The sequence below is a fragment of the Anopheles merus genome, chromosome 3R, assembly GCF_017562075.2.
Source record: "Anopheles merus strain MAF chromosome 3R, AmerM5.1, whole genome shotgun sequence".
NCBI lineage: Eukaryota > Metazoa > Arthropoda > Insecta > Diptera > Culicidae > Anopheles > Anopheles merus.
Genome location: NC_054084.1, coordinates 9,580,558 through 9,593,244, shown reverse-complemented (window position 1 = coordinate 9,593,244; position 12,687 = coordinate 9,580,558). Strand labels below are relative to the sequence as shown.

Here is a 12,687-nt window from a genome sequence, read left to right as displayed (position 1 = left end):
ACGCATTTATTTCATGATCAACACCCGCTGGATGCATCGGCGTAGTTTGGTTGCCTTCGTTCCAGTTTTCTTCAGCCGCGTTGGAGCACTTCCAAACGCCTGGGACACTGGGAATTGATGAGCTTTCATGCATCATAGCTAGCTACTTTGGTAAGGGAAGTAAGAAAATATACGCCATAATGCGTTTGAAAATGGTCGATGGTAAACGGAAACGGAAGCGCTGGTGTGAGTTATAAATCATTTCCTTCGGGTGCCGGTGGGATGAAAAATGGATCCACCGATCTAGGGGGCGCGCTGCATCCTAATCGGGAAAGCGGGATAGGGATTTTACACGCCTGATTGAGCGTTCTTTATAGTTTTCGGTTGTGCAGTGATTGAACGGTGCTGGGGTTGTTTGGCTTGTATGGATTTGTTCCCATACACAAGAGAAAGTATGATGTAGGATATAAATTGAGCTATTTAGTTTTATAATGGAAATGGTGCTAGTTGTTTGATGTTAAGTTTTATCGCAAGAGAGGGAAATAAAAATATCCTTGAAATATTGATTTTTTTTAGCATCGTGGACGCCTAAAGTTATGCAATATATGTTCATTCCATACATTTAGTTATAATGTTGTACATGTTGCATAGCTTTAGGCGCTTCATAACGCTCTATCCATGCAATCCAAGCATCTTGGTTTCCAAGGTTATTCACATTGATTTTTATTTTCTGATAGGAAAAAAAAATTGCCTAATTGGATGTTATTCCATTATCGCTCACGCGAAAGTTATGAAAAAAATACTCTTGCTATTCAATATTCTTCGAAAATAGGCTCCAATTTCAACCCTTACAGCTTGTTTCTTTCTTGGGTGAATAAATAAGCCTGCTGCTTACCTTGCCTTTTATGCGTAACATTTAAGCCTGAAATGTTTTTTTTTTCTTCCCTTTGCGGGTTGTAACATGTTTTTCCACTCTGAGCGCACCACCAATCGTACCGAATGCTGTAACACCCGAACGCCTTTCACGCCCGAACACGTAAATTAATGTACAGCGAATTAATTCGTGTATCTGGTTACTTCTGCCGAAGCGCCCACACAACAGCGCAGCCTGTGTGTGTTACAACCGCCATAAAATACATACCTCGGACGCAAACCCATCCATCCACCATTAACCGATCCCGAGGGCTAGCTTATTAATATTTGAATATCGTGTGAAGCAACCTATCTGTGCTGCGTTGGCTCTCTCGTTCCATCTATCCCGGAGGAAAAAAAAGGTACACCGGGATCGTTTACAGCTTTAGGATAAAGCTTTTTTCAATTAGCCTGGTTCATGTTTTCCTTTTGCGATAGAACCGTGTTTGCCCGTACCGAAAAACTCCTGTAGGTGGGTTCGTATTTTTGTTATATTTTTGCGTTGTTTTTACCTGCTCTGCTGCGATCGTTTTCAAACTCGCTACATTTTCTCGCTCCTGCCAAGGAGTGGGAAAGTATTTCAGCGGAAAAATATTAACTAACGCTCTGCCGGCAACTCACATACCGCTTTCGGTAACCGATGTTCGTTAATTTACGTTTAACGGTGGGGTCGACGGGGTGTCTTCGGAAAAACACCTGAGGTCTGCAGCGTGATGAACTTCGTCTTTAGAACTGAAGACAAAAAGAAGAAAAAATCATGCCAGCGACAGCTAGGATGGCATCAGGATGGCATTCTTCGTCCTCAGCGCGGGTTGTTACCCGGCCGTTTGTTGCTAAATGTTTATGCTTTGCTACAACCAGAAATAGCGCTCGTTAAAGACTCCTCGAGTAAGTTTCAATAAATTATGGGGAGGGATGCAGAGAGCGGGAAGTATGAAACAAAAAATATATCCGGAACGATAAAAAGCAAACTTTTGCAAAGTAAAGCCGACTACCGGGAAATAAAGGACCGCACAGCAGTTGCGTGAACGACAGGATGGGGAGTTTATGAAGGTTTTTTTTTGCTCTCTCGCTTTTCTTCACTCAGCTTTACGAAGAAACCAGCTCTCCTACTTTACCCAAAACCGGAAAGCAGTCTGATTCGGTGTGTCTCAGGGTTTTGTCTGCCGCGCCCAGCCCCGCAGGGAAGGAAAGAAAAACATTTTTGTTTCTTTTTTTAAAGACCCCCTTTAAAAACCCCTGTTCGGTTAGCCGGAGGAAGCCGCTCGACTGGCACGAACCTGGGAACGGAACCATTTGTCCGGTCTCATACTTTCCTTCCTTTTACACACAAGTACACGGACAGAGACACACACACACACACGCTTAAATCGGCAAACAGTAATCAAGATTTCCCCGACCCGCCGAATCAGTTACTTACTGGGCGGGAAATTGCCCTGCACACGCGGTGCGGCACGTACACCGCCGTGTATGTATGCTGATGGCATCAGTAATTTTTCCGGCCGGAGGAGAAGGACGGGAAGGAGACGGGAGGGTTTTGAAAGGTGAAAAGTGAGAAAATAAAATAGCCCCTCTTTTTCGCTTCGTAACATGTATTTATCGCCCGAGTTTGTGTGGCGCGCTGCTATCATCGGGCAGCAAATAAACGGAAAAATTTTGGGGCTAAAGAGTACGGGGCTGGATGGGAAGGTGTCCCGGTGACTCCCCGGTGACTGTTCCCACTGTACACCGGGAGTGCACGACGCATTCTCTCCTTTATCCCCCCTCCCCCATATCATTCCCACCCCTGGAGGGACACAACTCTAAGCTTTCGGTTGAAATATTAATGCAATCGCTGTTGGACGCTTTTAGAGAAACATTAATATTTTACCCTTGTCTCTGGCGACTAGCGCGCGCGCTGGTGTGTGGAGTACCGTGCTGGAGATTGAAGGTTGAGTGCGTGAGGCGGGCAGAAGAATTGAGCACCGAAGCGGCAGTCGAATGGCTGGGCGAGTACCGCTCGTCGAGCTGGAGTTTACAATTTAATACGCATCACTACACTTCAAAGCGAACTTCCTGTGCTCTCGGGTGTTTTGGGGCAGGTTGGGCCAGGTATAACCCGGTGCACGTCATGTACGGATCGGCTTTCATTCGAACGGTCGGTGGAGGAGCAGTGCCTAGGAAAGTACCGCCGGTCCTAGGTCGGTTGCCGGTCGGACTGAATTTGAATGGAATGCTTAATTTCAATGTTCCGAGAGCGCTCGGTTACGGCGCTGGATCAAGCAGAGCTTCCGGAGCGTTCGGTATTGTGCCCGCATGCGATTGTCATCCCCACTGTCATCGAGTGTGTGTATGTATGTGTGTGGCACTTGTTGTTGAGTTGATTGAAGTTAGTAATTTTCGATCCACTCGCCTTTTCAATTCAGTACCCAGTCCAAGTTGGAAAAGGAGTGGTTAGGGTTTGATGTTTGATCGAAATGGCTCGTATTATCGCGTCGGATGGATCATGCATTCTTTAGGCGAGAGAAGCTAAAGTTCCTAGAATTAATCATCAACTTGCAGTGAAGGGTATGGTTTGTCTGTGCTGCTCGCAGTGTGGAGGAAATCTGTGTAACTGATTACAAATTTCATTACAAATCGATGCGCCGTTGGAAGGACCAAACGATCACGACGATTCAATCACGACATCAAATCAAATCAAACATTCACAGCCGAGTATTACCCGGGCACCGAGCGTCCCAGGCAATGGAATTGGTGTCATCCAGAGTTATGATTCGATGCACGCCTGCATAGGAAATTATAGACCTAGCGGGGAAAGCGCTCGAAACGCCGCACGGGTAAAGTGTTTTAGATGGACGCATTAATACCTGACAACTAAATGTAGCTTACGTCCGTGTACGATTAGCGTACATGGACGTTGCGTTGTGGAGCAATTGATGGAATTCAATTACCGTTAATTGCAACGGCACTGGACCGAATTCACTCTTCCGCTAATGTGTAAGAAGCACGGGCGACATATGCGTCACCATTGGCCGTTATCTGGAAGAGTGAGTGTGTGTGCGTGCGGGAGGTAATGGCCATTGATTTGGGGCAAAGGTGTTAATTTGATTTGAAATCACGCCCCGAACTGTTTGCATTGTGCTGCAAATGCAAATGCAACTGGTAATTGCTATTTTAATATTTGTACCCTGATTGGTAGGTGCAAACGTGAAACAATTGCTAGGTTTGCAGTGAGATAATGAGTATCATCACTCTGGGAATAGAACTGTTAAACGAAAAAGTGCTAAAATTGAGCGATTCATTGAAGAGTTTAGCATCAATCGTGAACTTTCTTTTGTAGAGTGTAAAAAAAAACGCCTGCAAGTATGCAATGCTGGTACAATTCCAACCTTTCAACCCCGGGCGGCAAGCTTATCCTGACGTAAAAGCTCCTTTATTTTAAATTAAACAAACCGCTTCCCATGCAAATGTGATGAAAAACGCTGCAAACTGTTGCTGGGATCACACTGATTGGAATATTTAATCAGCATCAAAGTATTCAATTTTCATCATTGCAGTGCGCGCGACCGGAGCCTGATCCCGGCATCGCTGGCAGCTTCATTTTCTCATCTCGTTCAAACAACACACCGTGGGGCACACACACACACAGCGTCATGGGAATTTCCGAAACTGAGCTTCCGAATTTTTCCTAGCAAAAGGGGACGGAACGGGAGCACCCGGGAGGGAGACTGAACTGAACGAAAACCAATTACGCGCGGTGCGCATTCTGCTTGCGCGCCTGCCCGGGCGCCAATGAACTTTCGGGGCGATGTAATAATTTGTTGCAACAAAGCCTTAGACGAAAACTGCAGGATAGCTGCCCGCTCGCTCTACCTTGTTTTTTTTTTTTTTGGGTGGGGGGGTGTGCAGCGATGAGTAAAGGCATTCCCATCCTTCTCGTTACTACTCCAGTTGCTGCCCCTTCATCGCCCCTCCTGCGGTGAGCGCTGGTCGGGTGCTTTCTGGTTGTATGCAAATGTACGTATGCACTGCAGGAGTCGGCGGCGCACATTGGGCGTACAGCACGCGGAACCCTGCAGTGCGGTGGAAAGTTCACCGAAATGAACTTTCTGCTTTTTGCCGGCGCTTCGGCTGCTGCTGCTGCTGCGTGCTCTGTGGTCAGAGACGGGCAAAAGGACCTCGGCGAGGAGGAGGGAAGTTTTCATGGTACGGTACGTGAATGGAAAGCTAGTAGTTTCATCCGTCGGCAGCTATCATCGGATAGATAGGCCATCGAACGGATGGAAGAAGGTACCTCCGCATGGCCATCATGATGGTAATCTTCATGGTCGGATCCTGCGTCAGTCGGGCAGGAGATCGGGTCGGGAAATTGGGCGCCCCCCGGGGATAAATGTTTATGAGCAGCCCGACCCAGACAAAGAAGTGCTGCTGCAGCGTAGGGCGTATCGCTCTGTCTCATCAAATAAGCGTTCACGGAGTGTTGATGGATATAGTCGCTGCAGAGTGTTGGAGTTTGCAAAAGTTCAGAAGACGTTGGTCGGACATTTCGCCGCTTTTATCTCTGCCCCGGCTACTGTCGCGGTCTGTCAACTGGGCCGGCTCATTGCAATCTACTGTTATGACAGCAACGTCACTGTGTAAGCTGTAACAAAAACCGTAGCGACAGCCCGATACAGAAGATAGACCTATTAATAATCCCACCCATGCCGCATGCCTGTGTCAAACCACCCCGGCTGTCAATAATGGGTGTTCGAGCATCGCCACTTTTGACCAATCGATAGTAGTCACCTCTAGGTGACAGTTATCCCCCTTCTCGTTTTGCATTCATTACCCATGTTTGGCCGTCGTTCAAAAAACCCTCATTTTCAAACCTCTCGCGTTTCTTTGTTCGCCCTTCTTCTTGCAGGCCCCTACCGACTGACGGATGACATCGAAATTCAGGCCACACCGGGCCACACGCTGTCCTGCGTGACGGTGCTGGTAGCAAAGAGCAACCTGGACGAACGCCCGGTTGCCATCGCAGGCGATCTGTTCGAGCGGCGGCAGGACATCGAGGACGAGCGGCTGTGGCTTGAGGCGGGCAGCGAAGATCCCCGCGCCCAGCGCATCCATCGCGCCCGCATTGCCAGCCTGGCCGGCTGGATCATCCCGGGCCACGGTGGACCCTTCCGGGTCGATGCGTCGGTACGCGAGAAGCTGAACAAACAGCAGGACCAGGCAGGACCGTCAACCGAGGGTGATGTTATTTAACGAGCGCTGGATTGGGAATTCGTGTGTAGCTTTCTGGTATGAATGAATGATCAGGAACAGGCGAAAAAAAAAGAAACCTGTAAAGGGTGATGCACGTTTTATTTGTTAACAATGTTTCGTGCTCGAGTTTATCGTTAAACGTGTGCGTGTGTGTTGTTTTTATATGCTGAATTATGAACGCACGCGCATTTGAAACGCCGCAAGCAAGTGTTGATACACTATTCCGTTTGATTTCCGCTCTGTTGCGGTCTGTTTTCTCTTGTTTCTGTACGAAACTTTGATCATTGGAAAAAAAAGAGTACTATTGCAAACAAATACAATATGCGATGCAAAACGGGGAAGCAAAAGGCAAACATGAAAAAGGTATTAATATAAGTGACTATTCAATATGATTATTATCAGTGTATCTGAACAAGAAAAAACACATTGCTATCATTGTGCATTACAAATTATCGATTGTTCGTTCATAGTGTTGTTCAATGTAATGGCAAAAACCCCAAAAAGCAAAAAAAAAAAAACAAGGGGCCCGCTGAAAAAAAGCGTTCATTAATTCTCCGCAAGGATTAATGGATCGCGCTCAGCCCGCCGTCACCAAGTGGTGAGCGGTTTACTATACACAATGTGTTACAAATAATTAATCTGGTTGCATTAATCGTAAAGAAAACAAAACAAAACACGCAAAACAAAGAAACAAACAGTTACCTACCTAATTGTTAGTCGGCAGAGTTAATTGTTGTTTGTGTCGAAGCCCGGAACCCGGTTACAGAATGTTTTGCGTTTTTTTTTATCTCCGCTCTCTCCTTTTTACATCGTTATATGCAGTTGTATGCGCATTTTGCTGGCTGACAAAGCTGGTTGCAGCAAATGCTAGTCGCTTTAAACAAAAACACACAAGTAGAACGAACGGAGTAGCGCTTGATTGCGTTCGCTTCATGGTTGGGATGCATTTGTGTAGGGAAAATGGAAGATGTGGGGCAAAGCAATTTCAGGAAAGCAAGAGGACGGCTCGTCTTGCGCGCTAGACGAGCCAGTCGGAGGTTACGAGGTTTACCGTGCATTATTGCATTGTTGGTTGAGCAAAGCGGGATTGTAGAAATGCTTGCGATTGATCGCTTTTTTACCGCTTATTTCCGTATCCTTTGCCGGTTTGCTTCCCACTCGAAGTTTGCGCAAACCGGGAGATTGATGTTCGGTTGGGTTTACCGCGAACGTTCGGTAGCTCGGCTATCCCTCCCCTGAAAATCCTAAAAAGAAACAAAACATCCCCAAAACGCACAGTTGCGCACAGTTTTGCGAGAGTGCAGTTGATGGAGCAAATAGAGAGAGATAAAAAAAAAGAAAAAATACAAAACAAAACCACTCCTACGGAAACGTTCTGACAGAACGGACGGCAACGATGCCGATTGTTGCAGACGCAAGCTTTATGAGAAACAGAGAAAGAAAGAGGAAAACAAACTTACATACCTATGCTTTATGGTTTTAACAAAACAAAACAAAAACCCCTTTGTTTGTGTAAAACCACAACCTAGCTTTCAATGCGAAAGAAGCCAAGAGCCGCGGAGACGAGGAGGGATGGCATTTGGAATGAAAGAATACATACACAATTTACATAACTACACGATATTAAATAAGCAGTTTATTGATCATACATGTAAACGTTAGTGGACTTAGAGTTTCAAACAAAAAAAAAATGTTTCTTAAACTACAAGCGAATGAAAAATGGCGAGGGAGACAAGAACACACAAAACACAACCACGTCATACACAGCAACACACACAGCAAAGATAGTAAATGTTTATACATCGGCAGAAGGATACATAGCAAAGCGTGGATACTTCGTACTGTGAACGGCAAAACACATGAACTAAACAAATAAAACAACTGGACAACACTTACTTTACTTGCATCCAAAACTCACACATTTAAAAAGAATTAAAAAAACACACGGAAAACCAATGGTACCAATTTTGAAAAAGGTTGTGCAAAGTAAACAAATGAAACAAGCAACAAACGGAAAAAAAACAAAAGAAGTAAACTAGACACCCACAACAAAACCTCCCATGTAGGGGAAAATCTGCTGATCTTGATCTTTGTGCTAAGCCACGCCATTTATGTAGTGAACGTGATGACACGTGGGAGACACAGTCACACTCGCAACAGCCAACCCACAAACATACGCATATATCTGTACACACAAACACCACCACACACATACACGATTTGAAATCTATGGGCTTACAGACAGGGATAATGGTGGCGGTGGTGGTGTGGCGTTGGTGGCGCCGCTCCCTTCAGTCGGACCCTTCTGCTTAAACAAGGGAACAGAAGGTACGCTCAAGTGGTCCGGTGATCACACGCACACACACACACACACGCTCACCCATACACCTGATGCCTTCTTTAAACGATGATGCTTCTACCGATTTGCCAACTTTTTGAAGACAACAGCTCTCCCAGAGCGGGGGGCACTGCAAAACTGCATACAACTTATTAAAACACTACAGTCACTGGTAGTGCATCTGGTAGTGTGAAGGATGCCCCAGGCGGTAATAGTATAGCTTGGCTAGTTGTTTCGAATACAAACACACACACACACACACACACAAACGTACACAAAGCATCACTCACACATACATAGACACACAACTATATACACAGTAGCAATATGTGCCCACGGTGGCAGTAGAACACAGCAGCAGCGACAGGATAATATATACAGCAAAGCGTAAAATGCATTAAATCTTCGTATAATGAATGTTTAGTTCTTAAAAAACAAAACAACAAAACAAAAAGCAAACACACGTACACACATAAAACAAAGCAACAAATTGCAAGAAACAAGTAATGAATAATCGAATAAGAGTTATATATACACAAACACACATATATATACAAATATATATATATATATATATATAAATTATACAGCAATGTAATCATCTCATGAATCATCAACAAATCATCAATCGCAGTAATTAAACTAGCAGCGTAAGTGCAAAACCCCTTTTTAAGGCGCAAAGGGGCGCCCCAGCTCCTTGGCGGAGACTAAGATCGACTCCGCGCCTCCTGGCTGGCGGGAATGGGGCGCCCAATTTTACACCACTTGGATCCGAAAACTAAAAAAAAAAAAAGATATAACTACTACTATTACTACTAGTCGGTAAGGAACGTGAATGAACCAGTCACGTAAAACAAAAAATGGAAGGAAGCAAAACCCCTGGCAAACAGCAAAACAAAAAACCGAAAACTGTAACGAGTAATGACGTTTTAGTAATGGTAAGCAAAACAATTAGCGTATTTAGAAACATTTAGTAAACGTTACGAGTTAAGTAATAATAGAGAGATAGAAGGAAGAAGGAGAGTTGGATCAGGAGGTGGTAGAATTAGTGAAGTGATTTGGAAAAGAAAATGAAATTTCTCCTCCCCGCTACAGCATTATAACAACAACAAGCGGCAAAAAAAGGAGAAAGCCTGGCAAACACGATTTTCTACTAAGCGGAATATTTATGCGTAAACAAGACAAGCATACAAGCATATAGAACATATACATATATACATACAGGCACACTTAAAACTTACAGTACATATATACAACTACTATGTATGGATATACACAAGACAGAAGACAACAGCGGGAGACGACAAAAGGCGCATTTAGCTCTTGAGTAGTTTGCAGCATTTAAAATAGCGATTAAAACAAGCAGAGCAAAACAAAACACAGCAAGACACACACACACAAATGTTTAATTGTTTCCTATAAAACACATGGTAAGCAAAACATAACCTTATGCAAAACTGATTTAATGATGATGATGTTGAACTTACACAACAAGGCGAGCAGCATGATGCGCTCGCTCTTGGTGAAAGGAAAGGAACAAATACAGAAAAAACACACAAAAAAAAAACAAGAACGAATGGTTGCAAATCCCTGTTGAAGGAAGTGACAGTAGAAAAGAGCAGGTAAAAAAGAAGGAAAAGGACATGTAGGTCACACATGCTGACGATCACAATGGGGCATGTTATGCCGATGAATAGGAATGCGGTACAATGCGTAGTGCCGCCAAGTTGTGCCGGAAGTGTGTGTGTGTGTGAGGGTTGGGAACTGTGCAGGCAGGAAACGGAACACTTAAAACAATAATTTGACCGTTAGTATAGTGAGAGGCCAGTGGGCCGGGAGTGGCCGGGCCAGTGCGTGCTCGTGGAGCTTTGATGCGTTGTGGTGGGCGAAGATAATGATAGAGAGCACAAAGGAAGGCGCAAAAAAGAAATGAAATGGGACGCGAAAAGAGAGAGAGAAGTAAAATCAATAAAATCCATATGTACCGCCCTCGCTGGCGAATTATAGTAGTGTTTGTAAAAGCAGCAAGCAGTAGAAGAAGTAAGGAAGAGGAGAGCATTAAGGTCGTAGAAGAAGTAAAACTATTTCACAAAAAAATGTAGTGTGACTAAACGTAGCATATATAATTACTCTATCATGTTATCATGAACGTGTGTGTGTGTGAAAGATAAGGTTACGATAAAGAATGGGAACGATATATAGATTGTAGGGAAGACATTGGGAAAACAATGTTGAAGGCAGTGTGCAGAATACAAGTATGCAAAATAAAAAGAACGAAAGATCCCATATATACACACATACACACTAGTAAATGAATACGCAAAACCCTATACATATAAATATATATTATATATATAAAACGAGAAAGACGTTACAGTGTGGCGAGTAGTGCAAAGTAAGCGAGTGCGCGCATACGTTTGTTGAAAAATACAAATGAGGCAAGCAAGCAAGCAAAAACGCAAAAAAGCAAACAAAACATATAAAAATTATACTTAAAACAAGAAAAGCAAAACAAAATACAATATATCTTATAAAGCAACAATAGAAAGGAAGTGAATGCTAGTAATGCGAACAATGCGAGGAAAGAAGTAAAACGCATGAAGAAGAAGAAGAAAAGGCAGAAGAAAAAGTGTCGTAGCATGTATGTTGAAGGCGAGTAATTGATACATTATTTAAGCTTGTACTTGTTAAATGCGAGAACGCGCAGAACCATTTCGGACAATATTAACGACCGAATGGCCCTGAGCAGCTCTCAGTAAACACATTAAATACACATACACGCAAACAAATACACAAAACATACAGCATAGGAAAGGTTTTAGGAGAGTAGTCGATTCAGATGAAAAATTATAACACAAACGATCGGAAACAACTAATCTTTAGCTGCTAAAACCCGCCCCCAATGTGTACTGTGAATGATGAAAATGGGACAAAAAAAAAAGGAAAATAACGCGTTAGAGTTAGTGGGAGGAATGCAGTGAAGGTCTGTTTAACTCAGAGGTCGTTGCTCGGGCCACTGCTTTGAACACAGCTGGCAGTTCGGCTAGAAGGTGGCTGCAAACAAACCAACACCGTGCAAACCAGCAGTATAAAGATATTAATCTTACGACACATGCTGTCGAATTACGCCCGAGTATGCTGCGATGCGCACTGTTTTGTATACACTGTTCTACTCCAACTCTCAAACCGCTCCCACGGTATCGTCTTCAAATGACGCCGGATGCAGCGACCTCTTTTTTTCAATAGACCTTGAATGAAACGTAATCTAATAGCGAGTGTGCTATGCGGATTGCATAAATGTTGGCGTTTGTAGAACGAGCATTAAGGAAATGGGAGGAAAAGGCATTAGGCAGTGATTACATGGCTTCAGCTGGCGGCTTACATCAGGAAGGCTCTAGCAAAAAGCAGCATTCAGTGTATGACATAATGCAGGGCAGGCAAAACACATCCTTTGGTAGTGTGAAAATGTCACAACACCAGCAAAAGGAGGGACAAAACAAAAAAAAAAAACAATACAAAATCAGGTGATAAAAACAACATCCATCAAGTGCAGATGAAGGACAGTGCAAAACGTAATGTCTTGCTCTGCTCGGTTTTGCGGTAACACGGAAGCGTGTCACATAAGCACACAGACGCACACGTACACACACCAGTTACAAACAATAATATCGTAATGGAAGGATGTTAGTGCCAGTGATACAGAAGAGGGTGAGCAGTGGACAACAATGTAACGTGCCGACCAATCTTGAATGGCGTGAAATAGAACGGCTAAAAAAAGCAGTATTTGTCATGCAGAAGAAAAAAAACCCAAACCAAACACAAACAAAACACTACAAAGTGTATGTGTGAAATAGTAGTCGCATCAACAAAAAAACTCACAATGCACAAACAAAGTGAAACCAGCATACAGGAGCATACATTACAGGAATATACAGACAAGCTTCGGCAACAACAATAAAAAAAATGCAAGCAACAAACAGCTACTAAAAAAAGATGAAGAAAGAATGGAGGAAAGGATATAATAATTCACATAATACGCACACCGAAGAAGCCCACATGGATTGAGTGTGGTTTGCTTTTGAGCAGATCACACAAGATTGGCGGCGACGCTAAGAGAATGATTAATTGAAACTTTCACATACACATACACACACATACAGCCATAAAAAGCATAAAAGCAACAGCAAAAAAAGACAAAACAGGAAACTAGCAGTGCCAGTAATCAAAAA

The 12,687-nt window shown here is 43.8% G+C and overlaps 1 protein-coding gene across 1 annotated transcript in view; it reads left to right on the top strand.

Annotated features, from left to right (window-relative positions):
- The window catches only part of LOC121595210 (metallo-beta-lactamase domain-containing protein 1), a 93,674-nt gene extending 81,354 nt beyond the window's left edge, over positions 1-12,320 (top strand). The window contains exon 5 of the mRNA XM_041918984.1: positions 5,777-12,320. Coding sequence (XP_041774918.1) covers positions 5,777-6,120 — 344 coding nt within the window. The 3' untranslated portion in view covers positions 6,121-12,320. The remainder of the gene's footprint in view (positions 1-5,776) is intronic.
- The last annotated feature ends 367 nt before the right edge of the window (positions 12,321-12,687 follow it).